This window comes from Chrysochloris asiatica, unplaced genomic scaffold (genome assembly GCF_000296735.1).
Source record: "Chrysochloris asiatica unplaced genomic scaffold, ChrAsi1.0 scaffold00004, whole genome shotgun sequence".
NCBI classification, from domain to species: Eukaryota; Metazoa; Chordata; class Mammalia; order Afrosoricida; family Chrysochloridae; genus Chrysochloris; species Chrysochloris asiatica.
The window spans coordinates 4,948,559-4,966,721 of NW_006408522.1; the positions used below are offsets into that span (position 1 = coordinate 4,948,559).

The 18,163-nt window shown below is 39.6% G+C and overlaps 1 protein-coding gene across 2 annotated transcripts in view; it reads left to right on the forward strand.

The window, feature by feature from the left end:
• The window catches only part of CSNK1G1 (casein kinase 1, gamma 1), a 167,573-nt gene that overhangs the window by 99,603 nt on the left and 49,807 nt on the right, over positions 1–18,163 (forward strand). For both annotated transcript variants that reach the window (XM_006831543.1, XM_006831544.1), the window contains exons 4-5: positions 16,518–16,669; positions 17,884–18,118. In XM_006831543.1, the coding sequence (XP_006831606.1) occupies positions 16,518–16,669; positions 17,884–18,118 (387 nt within the window). The remainder of the gene's footprint in view (positions 1–16,517; positions 16,670–17,883; positions 18,119–18,163) is intronic.

Sequence of the window (18,163 nt, forward strand, 5' to 3'; positions counted from 1 at the left end):
GCGACCCTGTACAGGGTTTCCGAGGCTGTAAATCTTTATGGGAGCAGAAAGCCTCATCTTTCTCCCACAGAACAGCTGGTAGTTTTGAACTGCCGACCTAGAGGTTCATAGCCTGATTTGGAACCACTATGTTACCAGAGTTCCATATATATATAAACTGTAATCTATATATACTGTAAAACGGTTTATGGCCAATAAACTTTTGTGATAGGAGTATGGTTTGAGTGAAATTTTCTATTATAATATTGAGTCTCCTGACTTTGAAATATCAATGATGATTCAGATAAAAGGTACTCTTTCAAACACTCTGTGACTGAGTATGAAAGAAAAGATAGCTTCAGTGTAGGGACTTTGGAAAGATAATGAATCAAGGTGGGTTCTGAAAGCTTTTGTTAAATATCTCATGGGCCTGGATACTTAAATTATGGGATTATGGAGAGAATAGTCCCAAAACTAGAGCCAGATCAGGAACCAAAGGATGTAGAACTCTGGCAATTTGAGATGGCCTACTAAAATGTTAAATACGTATGTCCCTTGACTCAGCATTTTCTCAAGAAATTTACCCTTCAAATACATTTGCATACATACCCAAAATACAAACATGAGGATCTTTTTTTCACTATCACATGAATATTTGTCTAGACTCTTCACTTGTAAAGGATAGGGTCCTAGTTCAAGTTTACTTAAGGCAGTTAGAGGGGCTGGATGTAGAGAGGATTTTTTGGCTCCTGGCACTAAAAAGTTCAGCAGTACCCTAGCCTCAGCCCAGCCAGGTCAAGGGTTTGCAATGATGACCATGGTCCTCAGATAGATGATGTATTTATCTGTTTCTCCTCTCAACTCTGCTTTCTCTGTACTGGCTTTATTTTCAGATAGACTCTGTCCATGTGGCAGCCTCTGGCAGCTCCTGGTTAAGTCTCCTTCTAGTTTAAAAATAAAAAGATATTTAAGAAAACACCCTAAAGAGGATAGAAACACTGTTAACTGATGCTATATGGAGGGGATAATAATCAATGTAATGAAACAAGCTATATGAATGGTTGAATGTGAAGCTGATGATGTGCCCTGTAAACTTTCACTCAATCCAAAATAAAAACATTTAATAAAAAAAAGAAAAGAAAACACCCCAGGGTTTACTTTTACATTACATTAACATGGATAGAGCACCCATTTCTTACCCACTTCCCAGTATAGGAAGATAGAATCTCTGATTCAGTTACGTCCTTGGAGTCTCAGTGGAATATGGGTCAGCTCCAGTTTGAACCACATGAAGTAATTAATAATGAGGAAACGGTGCTTTTCTACTGGAAGAACGAAGTGGTGTTATGAGAAGGGAGAAAAGGAGACAGGCAAATATATGGAAACAACCTAAATGCCTATCGGTAGGGGAAAGATTAAGCAAATGTGATGTGCCATATGGTGCAATACTATAGAAAACATAAATGCTTCAATAACTGTGTGTTGACAAGTAAAAATATCCATTGTGTAGTGTGAGAAAAGGAAATTGCAGAACAATATTCTAAATATTCTGTGTGTATGTGCTATAACTTATAGCATGTATATTCTTTATATAAGTCTACAATGTTTGATTTGTTGCCTTTTTAGAATGAGTATATTCACTTTTATAATTTAAAAAGTGGGCCTTATTCCATATGAAGAATTGGGATTGATGAGGTTTGAAAATGGTAGAGAGATGGACGTATGATAAAAAGAGGTGAAAAGATGGTACTTATGGAGCTGATATAAAATATTGATGGCAACCATGAGGTTAGTAAGACAGATCACACTACATATGAAGCAGGCCCCCCCAAAAAAAAAAAATTGTTGGAAAAAGTAAAGTGTTCCAATTAAAAAATCTTCACAATCATTAGCCATTGTTGTTGTTGTTAAGTGCCACTGAATCAGTTCTGATTCATAGTGACCCTGTCTAGGGTTTCCAAGGAGCAGCTGATGAGTTTGAACTGCCAACCTTGCTGTTCAAACCGACTCTGTGGTCCAGCACATTAACTTACAGCGCCATACCAGCATTAATAGCAAAGTTCAAAAAACAGAAAACAAATGCTGGCGAGTGTGTAGAGAGACTGGGACCCTTCTTCAATCCAGTGGGACTGTGAAATGGTTCAACCACTGTGGAAAATAGTATGACACTTCCCCCGAAAGTAAGAAATCGAAATCACTAATGACTCAGCAATCCTTGTACTTGGTATAGATCCACAAGAAATACGAGCCAGCTTGGTTTCCCTTGCCTACCATGCATAGATGCTTGGGGGGCGGGGGGCGAGGATAGCCAGAAACATCACAGCAGAGAACATGTAAGTCCATCTTCAGCCTCTAACTGACTGGAATACCTTTAGGGGAGCTGCAAATTGCCTGGACCCAAAATGGGGAGGGGGTGCCTATAAAGGCAAGAAGTGACTGGCTTACAGGCTTTCAAGGGGGAGCCTAGTTCCAGACGGAGCAGGGGAAGCCAGAACCTCCACTTAATGATTTCTAATCTGTTGGGACCAGACTGATGAAAGGAAATGGGGATAAAACTCTTGTGGTACAATAGTGAATACCTGCCATCAGGACTGACTGTGAGGGTCAGAAATGTAGAAGCAGATTTTTTTTTTTTTTTTTTGAAAAAGGAGGAGATTGATTTTGTAGCCCAGGAGCGGAGGTCCTTGAGACCATCAAGGGAGAAGAGTGGAAAGTATGACCCTACCCAGAGAGGCAGTGAAGCCAGGCATGGAAACAGAGATGTTGGTGTGAACAGATGGAGTGGCTGGAGACACGGGATTCAGGAAGGGAGAGGAGCTGTTTCCTGACAGCCAGGGGGGGTGGGCCTGTGGGGTGTATCCTTTGGTTATTTGATGATGCATGGAGGGGATTGTAATCATTGCAATGAAATGTGAAAAAAAGAAAGAAAGAAAAGAGAGAGAGAGAAAGACAGACAGAAAGACAGAAAAGAAAGAAAGAAAAGAAAAGAGAGAGAGAGAAAGACAGACAGACAGAAAGGAAAGAAAGAAGAAGAAAGAAAGAGAGAAATAAAAAATACGAGCCAGAACATACACACCGATGTTCATCACAGCACTAGTCACAATAGCAAAAAAGATGGAGATAGCTTAAATGCTCATCAATGGAAGAATGGATAGATAAACTTTGGTACATATACACAGTGGGATACTATGCAGCATTGAAGAATACTGATGAATCAGCAAAACACCTCATAGTATGGATGAACCTGGAGGACGTTATGCTGAGTGAAATTTGTCAATCACAAAAGGACAAATAATTGCATGAGACCACTATTGTAAAATCTTAAAAGAAAATGTTTTCATGCTAAAAGACTTGTTCTTTGATGGTTACCAGGAGTGGGAAGGAAGGGAGAGTAATTCATTGGCTGGAGGATAGATACATGTTGACTCAGGTGGTAAGGAGAACAATATACAGGAAGGGGAAAGCAGTGTACAAGAAGAGGAAGGGTAACAGAGGAATGATGAGGATAGGTGAAGACACATGAAGGTATGAAGGACTAAAGGAGATAGAAGTAAATAGTGATATATACACCACCATGGAATAACAGTGTTCTGGGCAGGCTGAATGGGGATGGGAGGAAGAATGGGATATATATAGATATATATGTGTGTGTATGTATGTATATTTATATATCCTACAAATATATTAGGAGTCCTGGTATGGCGCTAGAGGATCAACCACAAGGTTGATCCCTGGAGACCCTATACAGGATCACTATGAGTCAGAATTGACTCGGTGGCATTTAATAAACAAGAAGCAGCAAATATATAAGAGTTTGAAAGAGGATATTGGTATGTGGGCATTTACCTTTCCTGCATCATAACTGTGAATGTGATGGAGCATTGTTGTTGTTAAGTGCTGTCGAGTTAGTTCTGACCCATAGCGACCCTGCATAGTGTTTCCGAGAAGCTGCTGGTGAGCTTCAACTGCTGATCTTGTGGTTCAAACTGACTTTGCAATCCAGCGCATTAATAGAGCAGCAGAATATGTGGAACAAAACCCAAATTTATTATATACAAAACAAATAAGGTATGCTCACTGTGAATGATGGAACAGTCAATATTATCAAGATCAAAGGGGCAGCATTTGCCTCAGAACAAGGTTGAGGAGAGATTGGGAGGATGAGTAGAATGGAGGTAGGAACCACAGGGAACTAGCAGGATGACTGTGTTACTTGGAGGGGATTACAATCATTGAGATGAGATGGGGTGTGTGATTTGTTAAATGTATAACGAATGATCTTGTCTGTAAACCTTTACTCGAGTCACAATAAAAAGTCAAAAAACAAAAAAGTGAAATGTTAACCAAAAGTTCCGGTGATTTGGAAGATTTGGAATGGGGAGCCCGGAGAATAACTTTGGCAACTACATGAATGAAAGGGAAAAAGTTACAGAAACAGAAAATGTAGGCAGGCAGTGTCTGGAAGAGAGCACTCGACTTGAAAGATCTAGGGTTCTGTTCTTGGGAACCCTGTTACCTAGGAAAAATAGCACAAAATCTCAGTGGGTTTCTGCTTCTCTGTATAATGGGACTACAGTATTTCCTTTTTTCTTCACAATATAACTGTGAGATTTAAGAGATATGGAAAGCAACTACTTGTGTAGAATTCCAAGCTGTTGATGTTAATTAAGTACTGTTAAGTCGGATCCAACTCATAGTTGACCTTGAGGAGCAGCTGGTGGGTTTGGACCACAAACCTTGTGATTAGCAGTCTAGTGCTTATTCTACAGCAACAGCTAGTTAGATACGACAAAATAATTTGTTTATTATTGGGGAGAGGAAAAAAAGGGTAGGAAGATGTCATCTGACAAGCTTTGAATATATTAGACTACTGACATGATTATTTTATTGGTCATTAAATTTATTTGGATGAGCATTTGCTTTGCTGGAAGAGGGGAAGATTTGTTTGGGTGTGGCTTTCAGTGCTGTTAACTAAAATGAAGACTTTTGCGTAGCCATTTACCTAGTAATGTTGTTGTTGTTATATGCCGTGGAGTCAGTTCCGACTCATAGCGACCCTATACAGGGTTTCCAAGGCTATAAACCTTTATGGGAGCAGAAAGCCTCATCTTTCTCTTGCGAAACAGCTGGCAGTTTCGAACTGCTGACCCTGAGGTTCGCAGCCTGATTCGTAATCACTATGCTATCAGCAGAGCTCCTCTTACCTAGTAATAGCAGGATTAAACTGAAGATAACCACATACAACCCAAATGGAAGATTATACACAGAAGAAAGTCAATGTAGAAGTATTGCAACTCTGAATTACTTGGAAATCTTCTTGCCCAACAGAATTTTTTAGAAAAAAACTTCATTCCCATGAAATTGAAACAAAAACTCAGAAAAATCGGTTGTGTTAGCACATTTAAAATCTATTGGATTTATTTTGTTCTGTTGTGTCTGTGTCTTATCATTTTAAGGTGAACATTATACATTCCAAATAGAAAATTCAGTTGCTATTTCATTGAGTTGTATTAAATTTATTTCATTCTTCTCCCTTTGGGGTCACTGGCGTTAACAGTGGTTAAAGCACTCTGCTGCTAGCTGTAAGGTCCATCCACAGTTTGAACCCACCAGATATGGCAGTCTGCATCTGTAAAGATTTACACTTTTGGACATACTTCCAGTGGTTCTACTTTGTCTTGTAGGGTCACTATGAGTTGAAATCAACTGGATAGCAGTAGGTTTGTATTATTTGTGTTTTTGTTCTGTTATCTACTCTATAGCTAGTGCTCTGCTGGGCATATAAGGGTAATTGACACGTGGTAGTCACTGCCTTCAAGTAGCCATCAGTTAGTATGAAGACAGACACCTGGACAACGAAAGTGTAATGGGAAAGAGGCAGGATTGTCAGAAACAATTTCACTTCAGGTAACCTCATGTTTTTCTTCTGACTTCTTTCTAAATTCTTGCTAGAACTTTCTTGACACTTTAGTTATTTAGTTGTATGTTAAGAACTCAGCTTTTGAGTACCTTTTGAAATACAGTATTCTATCTTTATAAATTAATCACAGAAATAGCAATAATATGGAAAATGGTAATTTTTCAGAGATTGGATTTTTATTCCATAAATTTACCTATTTTGAGCAGAGGCAGTCTTTTTCTTTCTTTCCTTTTTAACTCTTTTGAAGGCAATCTTTTTGGAAAGAGAAATTCTTCCCTCTCAATACACAGTACACTTTAAAAAAAAAAAAAGTTTTTATCTTAGATATTATTGTAAGTTGCTGATGTTAGGTGACATCGAGTCAGTACCGACTCATAGTGACCCTATGCACAACAAAACAAAACACTGCCTGGTCCCACAACCTCACAATTGTTGCTAAGCCTGAGCCCATTGCTGCTACTACTGTGCTAATCCATCTCACTGAAGGTCTTCCTCATTTTCTTCAACCCTCCACTATACTAAACAGGATATCCTTCTCCAGGGACTGATAAATATGTCTGAAGTATGAGATACTAAGCCTGGCCATCTTGTCTGCCAAGGAGCACTCTGGCTATACCTCTTCCAACACAGATGTGTTCTTTTGGCAGCACATGGCACTTTCAGTATTCTCCTCCAACACCATAACTCAAATGTATCCATTTTTCTACAGTCTTCCTTATTCACTGTCCAACTTTCACTTGCATAAGAGATTGTTGAAAATACCATGGCTTGAGTCAGGCACACCTTAGTCCTCAAACTGGCATCTTTGTTTTTTAGCACTTTAAAGAGGTCTTGTGCAGCAGTTTTTTAAGTCCTCTTTGTTTTCAGCAAGCAAGGTTGTTATCATCTGCATATCGCAGGTTGTTAATGAGTCTTTCTCCAATCTTGATGCCACATTTAACTTCTATAATCCAGTTTCTCGGGTGATGTGCTCAGATGCTGTATACTATAGAATAAATCCATTCCTATCTTAGGTTTTCTTCCCTGACTCAATTTGGATAAATGAAGTTTTGAAACTGCTAATGATGCTGAAGGTCTTGGTAAGTGTGTGTGTGTAATAAACAATCAGGTGAAAGCTCAGATTTTGTGATTTAGAAATGTGAGATTATTCCTCTGCTCTTGCCTTTTCTGCCCCCACCATACACATTTGAACTCTGGTTAGCAATGTGTGTATAGTGATACTCCAGCTCCCAAGAGGCCTTTGAACAAGATGATTATAAAACATTGTTCAGTATAGAGCAGACAAAGCAATCCTGATTCCTTAATTCTGATTCTAGCTTTTTTGTTGTTATTAAACTAGTCTTTTGAATAGATTCATATGTTTAACTGGTTCATGTTGCAAAGAGGCATTTTTCAGCCAGAAAAATGAGAAGGATTTTAATAGAATTCTTTATAAAACAATGTGTGCACACTCACATTATCTCATGTCTTTGTAAAGATTCATCACAGTTATTCTCTGAGTCTTGAAGGCTATGCTTTCATTTTTCCCTTTCACCATTTCCTATGGAATATCGTCTTGTTTATCAGTGTACTCTGCTACCTTGGAGTGATAACATTGCTTAATGTTACTATCTTATTATTCCTGTAATTCTCCATTTAATAGCATGCTCTTGATCACTCACAAACACTTCAGGACATTTCAACAGTGCTACAACCACTACCATCGATGGGATTTTTATATATATACATATAATATATATATATATATATGTATGTATGTATACATAAAGGTTTGATTTGGGGGAAAAACTATCTTTCAAAAGCAACAAAATAAAAGTATAAAAACACGAAGTAAGTGGATTGCCAAGATCATTATGTCTATATAGGTTTTCTTCAGCTCTGACTGTAGAAGATAGTCCTCATCAATATATGCCTGTTTTTCATGTTGAGATATTAATATTTTATATCTAGAAATCAGATTTGTTTGAATTTACTTCACAGTTAAGTAATTTAGTTTTTAAAGAAGAATGAAAGCAGGCTAATTATTAGGCAATAATATGATCAAATTGCTAAAAGCTTCTAGGTGGTTCTATTTCAATTCTCAGCCTGATGTGCATTTAAAAATATCTCTACTTAGAGTAGTTACTGTTCATAATGCATTATGAAATCTTTTTAGGTAACAGCTTGGATGATAAAGAAGCCATTATCTTTGATTTGGTGTGTTTAACCCAAGTTGAATTTATGACATACTGACAATTAGCTGTAGTATTGTACACCTCACATCCTGTTGTGTGCAACTTGATATATGTGTGAGCCATATGTCCAGCAGGGCTTTAAAGAATACATTAATGATGAATAGAAAGCTGTTTCATAGTACCCAGGGAAAATTATACAATATGTGCAGTCTACATATAACCTGCAGCTTTGGTTTATAAGAGATTTAACCTATGACTGAAGGAAACGTAATGAGTGTAGGAAATCCTTCAAAAGAAACTTCAGTACCCTTTCAATTTCCAGGCTTCTATGTGCAACTGACCAGTTTAGGAAGGAGCCCTTCATAGTGCTCTGTTTCCAGAGGAGATGAGTGATTATAAAACTGCCTTAGATTCTGAATAACCATGGATCAAAGAATCTAGCGCATATCTATTTTGCCTAACTCTGCCACCCCATTCCCGTCATGCCATAATTAATTTCAGGAAAGTACTTTGTACACCATGAATGTCTAGCTTATGTTGTATTTGAGGCTCTACCCTTACCCCTAAAGGATTCTTTAGTATAATACTGATTCAGTAAAATTTTCTTCGAGAATGGATTAATAGCTGGTCCAACAGCGGAGCTGTGTGGGTGGGACTGATGCACCTTTGGGCCCTGGGTAGTCGTCTGGAGCTTGGCCTCGGCAGTAACCCAAAATTGCCCTGGAATTTGCATTCATTCCTAAAGGGAAAGATGGTGGAAGTGTGGTATATAGACGAGTCCCCGGACGATCAACGGAAACCCCACTGACTGGAGCCCAACCACCTGGTTGACCTGGAGCAACTGCATTAGCTTGGTGTATTTTATTGGAAATTGGATGCTGACAAATACGAGAATGATCCTGAATTAGAAAAGATTCTAAAAGAAGCTACTCCTGGATGGACATGATAACAGTATGCAAAGATAAACTACCAAATTATGGAGAAAAGGTGCCATCGAGTCAGTACCGACCCGTAGTGACCTTATGCACAGCAGAACGAAACACTGCCTGATCCTGGACCAACCTCACTACTTTGCCATGCTTGAGTCCATCGATGCTGCCACTTGGCCAATCCATCTCACTGTGGGTCTTCCTCATTTTCTCTGACCCTCCACCTTACCAAACATGCTATCCTTCTCCAGCGAATGGTCCCTCCTGACAATATGTCCAAAGTATGAGAGACGAAGTTTGGTCATCTTGGCCTCCAAGGAGCACTCTGGCTGCACTTCTTCCAAAATGAATCTGTTGGTTCTTTTGGCAGCCCATGGCACTTTGAATATTCTCCTCCAACACCGTAACTCAAAAGCATCAATTCTTCTACGGTCTTCCTTAGTCACTGTCCAGCTTTCACATGCATATGAGGTTATTGAAAATACCAGGGCTTGGGTCAGGCACACCTTAGTCCTCAAGCTGACATGTTTGCTCTTCAGCACTTTAAAAAGGTCTTGTGCAGCAGATTAAACTGACAGACGAGTGGTAGTACTTTGCTTTAGAGCTGTCTATATCAAATATTCTTGCGTGTCAGAGGCCAAATATTGTAATAACTTACAAAATTACTTCATTTCTTACTAAGTGCTCTAACAATTCTTCACATGTATTTACATAAATATATTTTTAATTCCAAAAAAAAGAGAATGGATTAATAATGGTTCTGTAAAAGAAGAGTGAAATATATAAGACTTCTTACTTCAATGCAGCCCAGATGATATATCTTGACTGTACAGTAAGTAATCTCTAATCAAATAGGCAAGGTCTCTTACTGGGCCAATGTCTATCTCGCTCACCACTAACACTGGCCACCTTGTGGTCAGTCATGGAAAAACCAGGCACAGTGGAACTTGTGTGGGCATTATTCTGTAAGGATAATTCTAGTAAATGATAACCACATCTCCCAAAGAGACTTATAGTCAATTGCACTTTTTTTTTTTAATCCCAAGAAACTTTAAACAGACAAAACTTAATTATTCCTTTGAACAAAATATTGAGTCCATTAGTGATTTTTAAAAAGAAAGTATTGAGTCCAGTTGTTACATTCTGAAAGAACTTCTCAAAGAAACAAGTCTGTCACAATTTTCTGAATCCTCATAATGTATTAGTCATGGGGAAAAAAAACAGTGCCCCCTTATTTCTACCCTTTGGATCCCATGGTTCCAAGCTGAGGTTGCATATCAGAATCTCCTATGGAGCTATGCTTGTGTTCCTATGGTCTGAGGTAAAGTTGCTGCATCTGCTTCTAAAAAGTTGTTGATGGTGTGCCATTGAGTTGGTTCCAACTCATAGCTATAGTGTTTCCGAGGCTGTAGCTCTTTACAGAAAGCCTCTTCTTTCTCATGAGGAGCAGCTGGTGGATTCAAACTACTGACCTTGTTTGTTTGTTTGTTTTTAGAAGTATGTCATAATCACCCTAATTTATTAATGAAGATTTAATTAGATTATTTTTATTGTGACTTGAGTGAAGAACAGACAAGATCGTCAGCTTTCCTTAAAGCTTAAGGGTTCTGTTTCATCTAAATGATTACAATCCCCTTCCTGCAACAACAGTTATCCTGCTTCCTCCCCATGGCTTCCCTTTTACATATTACTTTTCACAAATCAGCAAAGCAAAAATATTTGATGTACACATACAAAACAAAAAATATATATTCATTTAAATGTCCAAAGGGCACATTTTGCAAGCCAGCTTCCTGTCTGCAGGCACACAGCCTTACTCAGTCCATGGGCCTAGACCCCACAGCTGCTCTATCTCTCCATGCCATCTCCTCTGCCACTGTCTCTGCTTTTCTAGGTAGGCTCTCACACCTCATGCTCTTCCTTCTTGATGGTCCTGGGATCATCTATTCCTGATATGAAAGATTAACTACTCCCCACTTTTAGTTTCACATCTTCTACAATTACAGTTGTGACAATTACAATTAATCTTGCTAGCAGTTACTTAGAATTGAATCATAAAATCCTATCACAATCATCCCCCATCCTCATTCACCAGATCTGGATAAGAGGAAAACTATTCAGTGGGAATTCTACCTTATCCCCCTCATTCTGAAACTAAGCACACTCATGAAAGCTTGGAAGCCATTCACTTCGTGCCTTTATAGTCCTCCATTTTTGATAGCCAAAGTTTAAATTTTCTGTCCCTATCAACCCAGTGCTTGATCCTTGATATGAAGGTCTGTTGGAATTTTGAACAACTGCATCCGTAAACAAAGGTCCAGTTCATCAAATTGTAGCAATCTACACTTGTGCACAGTACCAAGCATCTTTAAATGCATGTGGTTGATGAACTTTTGACTTTGTGATTAGCAGCCCAAGTAATCCACTACACAACCAGGATTCCTTAAAATTTTTGTTATGGAGATGTTTTCTAATAGACATACTTCCAGTTGAGTATCACTCTACCAGCTTGTATTTAAATTGGTAATGCACATAATCTGTATAAGATGATAATACATTCATACTGGTTCTGTGGCTTTACAAAGAAAAATCCTTAAAGGTAGCAGAAGGGAAATTCTAGCCATAGTCAGAATATTGGATTTATAAGGAACCAGTGTAAAAACTTCTTTTTACAGATTAGAAGGCTAGCCCAGAGAGATAACGGAATTTGTCAGATTTGGTGACAAAGCCAAATGTTAGATCCACGACACTTAAGTTGAGCTCTTGGACTTAGTAGTCCCTCTCCCAGATGTATTTCAAAGACACATAGTAGTCAAGAAGTTGTCTTGAGCATCCTGTAGCCTGCCAGGGTATTATGATGTTTCAGGGGTACTTAGAGCAATAATGCAGCAATCAGGAGCACCTCACTTCTTTGAAGTTCTTAGGCAGGAATTTTATGTGTAACATTGTAGTTAGAAATGCTTTTGTTACTTCTTATACATGGAAACTTCTGACAAGAGATGGCTAGATTGGTACTAAAGATTGTTGAGAACAAGAAGATCATTTTGTCTCGTTTAAACTGATTCTTAAGTGTTGGCAGAAAATCTAGGGGATTTTGCCAATATTATATTTCTGAGCAGGCCTGACTCTTAGCTTATACTTCATAAGGAGGAAATTGTGCCCAGAGTGCAAGTGAACCAACTAAAGGAATAATGTGTTTATTAATTAGGATTAGGTCTGACTGGGCAGAAGAGGGGGTGTCCCAATAGCAGTAGTTTAGTCAAGATAGAGATTATTTTTTTCTCTTGAGTACAGTTCCTTAACTTTCAGAGACTTGGTTTTTTCTCTCTTTCTGCTCAACCCATTTGAAAGCTGTTTTCTAGAACCAGCCCACCCAGCAATCTCTGCTTGTACCTCATTGGTCATTCCTATTGTCAAGGAAGACTGGAATGTTATAACTGAGCTTGTTACTATTCACAATTATTAGTGGTTCCATTATTAAGGCAGAAAAGGAGAGCGGATATTGAGTAGACACTCAACAGTCTCTGCCATTACCTGCTTTGAAAAATATAATACTTACATTAGGAAAATCAGATTTATTGACGTTAAAAAAAAACTACGCAGGCCATAAATTAAATAGCTCCCCCAAATGCAGCCACCACATATCTGATTAATTACAGCAATAAATCTTTAGGGTAGAGTGTTCTGCTTTGGAATTCTCATCAGGACTCATTTGGAACAGCTGTTAGGTTTTGTAGGGTGTATGTGTGTGTGTGTGTGTGCGCTCCACTAAGTTTATTTATTTATTTTAATGTTTTATTGTGAATTATGTGATAGTTTACATGGAAGAACATTAACTTTACATTCATTCTATCGTATATATAGTTCCATTGCCATGGTTACAATCCCCTCCGTGCATCATCAACCAACCAAAGGGTATACCCTGCAAGCCTGCCCCCAGTTGTCAGCACACAGCCCATCTCCCTCTCTGGGTCTAGAGTCCCCAGCCACTCCATCTCTCCACATCATCATCTCTGCCTCCATCTCTGGCGTCATTGATCCTCTGGGTAGTAGGGTTCCACATTCCGCTCTTCTCCCTTGATGATCCCAGGGACCTCCGCTTCTGGACTGCAAAGTCAGCCACTCCCTCCTTTTGCTACAAAACATCTACCTTTACATTTCTAACCCTCAAAGTCAGTCCTGATAGCAATTATTCACTATTCTGCCACATGAGTGCTATCCCTATCTCCTTTCATCAGTCCCACCCAGACAGATTGGATACTACTCAGTGGAGATTCTACCTTCCTCTGCACCCTCTGGATCTAGGCTCCCTCTTAAAAGCTTGTAAGCCAGTAACTTCTTGCCTTTGTAGCCCCCTATTTTGGGTTACCAGTGTCCAAGTTGCCCATCTCTGCTCTACCCTGTGTGTGGAGGGGGTAGGCATGATCCTTGCTGTAAAGGTTGGTTCCATCTTTTGAGCTACTAAATCCATAGGTATAGGACAAGTTCATCAAATTGTATCAGATTATTCTTTTTTTCCTTCTCTTTCTTCTTCTAGTTGAGCTCTGATCATCCAGCCATTGAAGCCAGGTCAAGTGGGTATTATCTGCAAGTGTGGGTGTTCTTGTGCGTATTCCCTCTCTTCTTATCACCTGGATGCTTCACTCTCCACTCTAGTCCTCTGTGGCTATGTCACTGACTCTGGCCCCAGGAATCCCTAGGTCTTGCCATACTGCTGGTAAGCAGGTCTCTACCGGGTTCACAGGAGTCTATTGAACATTGTAGGGCTTAGCTTGCAGCTTCATTGCTGTTTGTTTGTTGTGGGTTTTTTTTAATGATTTATTATGAATTATGTGATAGTTTACGTGGGAGAACATTAGTTTCACGTTCATCCTATTGTATATCATTTCATTGCCAAGGGTACAATCCCCTCCATGCATCATCAACCAACCAAAGGGTATACCCTACAAGCCTGCCCCTGGTCATCAGCACACAGCCCCTCTCCCTCTCTGTGTCTAAAGTCCCCAACAGCTCTATCTCTCCACGTCGTCGTCTCTGCCTCCATCTCAGGCATCTCTGCTTCTCTGAGTAGGGTCCCCGCTCTCCGCTCTTCTCCATTGATGGTCCCAGGGACCTCCGCTCCTAGACTGAAAAGTTAATCACTCCCCTCCTTGCTACAAAACGTCTACCTTTGCATTTCCAACCCTTGCAAGCAGTCCTGATAATAATTATTCACTATTATATCACAAGAGACCCATCCACATTTCATTTCATCAGCTCAGCCTAGACAAATTGGATACTACTCAGTGGAGATTCAACCTTCCTCCATGCCCTCTGAATCTAGGTTCCCTCTTTAAAGCTTGTAAGCCAGTCACTTCTTGCCTTTGTAGCCCCCTCCCCCCATTTTTGATAGCCAGTGTGTCCAAGTTGCCCATCTCTGTCTGCTCTGTGTACGGAGGGGGTTGGAATGATCCTTGCTGTAAGGATTTGTTCCCTCTTCCAAGCTACTGCATCCATAGGTGTAAGTCTAGTTCATCAAGTTGTATCAGATTACTCTTTTTATCCTCTTCTTTCTTCTGGTTGAGGTCTGATCATCCAGTCATTGAAGTCAGGTCAAGTGGGTATTATCTGCAAGTGTGGGTGTTCTTGTGCATATGCCCTCTCTTCTTATCAGCTGGATGCTTCACTCTCCACGCTAGTCCTCTGTGGCTTAATCACTGACTCTGGGCCCAAGAGTCCCCAGGTCTTGCCACACTGCTGGCCAACCAGGCCTCCACCCCGGTTCACAGGAGTCTATTGAACATTGTAGGGCTTAGCTTGCAGCTTCCTTGCTGTTTTCCCCTCACTTCCCCTTATCGGTGACCAATGTGGTCACCAGTCAGAGTGCATGTCTGCTCGTGTATCCCCATTGAGTCTTAGTCTTCGAAGGGGGTTTACCCTGAGGGGACCCGACCACTTGCCTTGATGTCTCCTGAGTGAGCAACTTGCTTGTTCTTGTAATAAGGTTTTGTAGCTTTTAAATAAACTGAAGAATGGGCTCCCCCAAACAACAAGGTGTGGGAGGGGGAAACATTTCTAGTGAATTCCTGTTTCCTTTAAGAACTTGGGAGAAATAAACAGCCACAGGCACAATTAATGGATTTTTACTGGGAAAACAGAAGCATAGTATACTATATTAGATGACATGAGCTAAGGAAAAGAAAATGTGTGTGTGTGTGTGTGTGTATATATATATATATCAAACACATTCAAGTTGTTTAGGATGGAACAAGAGAGACCAATGCTATATGCGATATAGCTAAATATATACATTATATTGTACTAAGCCCAGATATACCCTAGCCAGCTTGGAAAGAAAGATAGCCACAATGGGTTGAAGTATTAGATATATGGAGTCGTGGTATGGTACTGTAGGATAAGCATTGGACTGCTAACCATGAGGTTGGAGGTTCAAACCCACCTACCACTCCTTGGAAACCCTATGCAGGGTTGTTATGAGTTATAGAACAATTAACAGCTATTAGATGTGCACCATCTCTGCCTGTATCCCAACCATCCAAATAAAAAGGGAATGATACAATGGAGAGAATTTTGTTGTCCAAAATACTTGGAGGCAGAAATAAGAATAAACAATTGTAAAGCATGGGATACATAAATGTGCATGATGGAAGCATTTCTGTGAGACCAAATTTTAAATGCCTGTGGTCTTGTTTGTATCCATTGTTCATATGGTACCATATAAAATGTATTTATTGAGTAACACATTTGCAATGCACTTTTAGAGTGAAAAAAAGTCATTCACAAATTGCCACTTTGGTGATTTTAGGTCTAGATTTTGGCTTCTTGTAGCTTTGAATTTCAAATCTGGGAAACACCTAGGATAGTATTTTTTCCCCAGTCATAACTGCTTACCAGCAGCCATTCCCAGAGTGTCTGTTGACTTTTTTCCAGCTGCCAGAAAACAGGAAACTGCAGAGACTCCTTGTGAGAAGTGGGGGCAGTTGTGCTGGCCTGGAGCCAGGCTGTGCCCTTTGTGACCTCAGCTCTTCAATCTTTGAGTTCTCCATATGGGGCAGCAGTTACAAACTGCTCTGTGTGGCTTTGTCAGTAAGCATAGGGAGTACTAATGAAACTAGCTAATGCAACAAGATCTGCTAGGCAGCCCTTTGAGCCATCCTTAGAACCTTTTATGGTACTGCAATTTGGGCATCCTTTGGGAAGAATAGTTTACGCTCTGATCCAATAACGGATCCAGGACCATTTTCTGACTGATAATAGCAGTGGAAATGCCTTTGGCACTCTGGTATTAAATAACTGCTTATTTGAACATAGTGTGCAATGCCTTTGCCTTTTCCACTAGTTATTAACTCCCATTGAAGCTATTGTGCTCAGTTCAAGTTCTTTAGTAGGGACTATGGAAGGAAATGGAAATCATACAAATTTGTCCTTTCTTTATATCTGCTTGGTGCTCATGCAGCTGTCTCATATTTTGTTTTTTGTCTCCCCCTCTGCACCCCATTTCCCCTCTGTTTTCAGGTGACGGTCTCCCACAGGTGCACTACTTTGGACCTTGTGGGAAATACAATGCCATGGTGCTGGAACTACTTGGCCCTAGCCTGGAGGACTTGTTTGACCTCTGTGACCGAACTTTTACTTTAAAGACAGTGTTAATGATAGCCATCCAGTTGGTAAGTTGGTGTTCCTACTCTACAAGACTTGGATAGGTGGGTTCGCAAGCCACATCCATGTAGGCATTTTGATGATTCACCATCTGTAGTGATGCCTAGTGAATGCCTGTTCAGGGTCTCAGTGGCATTTTAGGAAGCTGGCTCCGGAAAAGGTATAACTTAGAGAAGTTACACTACATCTGGAGTTTGCTCTAAGAATTTGTACCTTAGGGCAACATCCTGCCCTTAGCTGAAGTGCAAGCATATAATTTAGATTAGAGAGAAAGAATATGATTGGGTGAAGTTGGACAAATGCAAATAATGTCTTTGATGTTTTATTTATAGGCTTTAAATGATAGCTGTAAAGTTTTGTTGTTGTTTTCCCTTTTCCCTCACTGTTACACCCAAGAAAAGATTGGGGTGTAGTGCTCAGATTCAAAGTTATCAGAGTTATGTGGCCAAGAATCCACCTTTGTTCTCTGGCCTCCAGGTCTCACAGAGGCTGACACAGCTAGAGGCAGCTCTCAGCATCCACTAAATTACACATCGATACCAGCTTAAGGAACAGCTGAGACAGGTCCTTTGCGAAGTTTGTGGGCCTCTCAGGAGAAGGATACATCTGTGTTTGCAGTAATAATGGTCTAACCCACTGTCTGTCCCATAAAACTAGGAAATGTTAGAAAATTGACCCTTACCTCTGAGTCCAGTTTAACTGTCCAAGCTTCCCTTTTTATACTAAGTAGAAAAGCATTGTTGAAAGAAATATTTAGTAATACTTGAAATAATTTTATGATATTTTGAGGGATTTGTATTTTATTTAACATAGCAACTACAGTCCTACAACTAGTTGTGTGATGTCAGGCCAGTATTAACTTCTCTGGGCTTCATCCTCCTTTTTTCTACAACAAAGAGAAATAAGTGTTGGGTTGGAAAGTCTTAGAATTGTGACCAGAGGGTGGATGTGGCAGTGGTTCATCTCAGAGGTCAAAATTGTGCATTATCATTTTAACTGAATCGTACCATCCTGCTTTCTTTTCCTAAGCTGGTTATTTATTATGTATATATTCATATCAGAAAATATTTTTAGCTTACAACATCAGTAAAGTGACTAGGAAATGAAAAAGATGTGGTTTAAAATTTTTTAAGTTTTAGTAGTTAAAATGATGGGTTGTTGAGAGAAAATGCTGTGATGGTATTTTTTTCAGTATACTTCTCTCTCTCTCTTTCTCTCTTAGCTTTCTCGAATGGAATATGTTCACTCCAAGAATCTCATTTATCGAGATGTCAAGCCAGAGAATTTCCTGATTGGCCGACAAGGCAATAAGAAAGAACATGTTATACACATTATAGACTTTGGATTGGCCAAGGAATACATTGACCCTGAAACCAAAAAACATATACCTTATAGGGAGCACAAAAGTTTAACTGGAACGGCAAGATACATGTCGATCAACACGCATCTTGGCAAAGGTGTGTTCATTTTCTGCTCCGTGAAAGGGGCAGATCATTAAAACA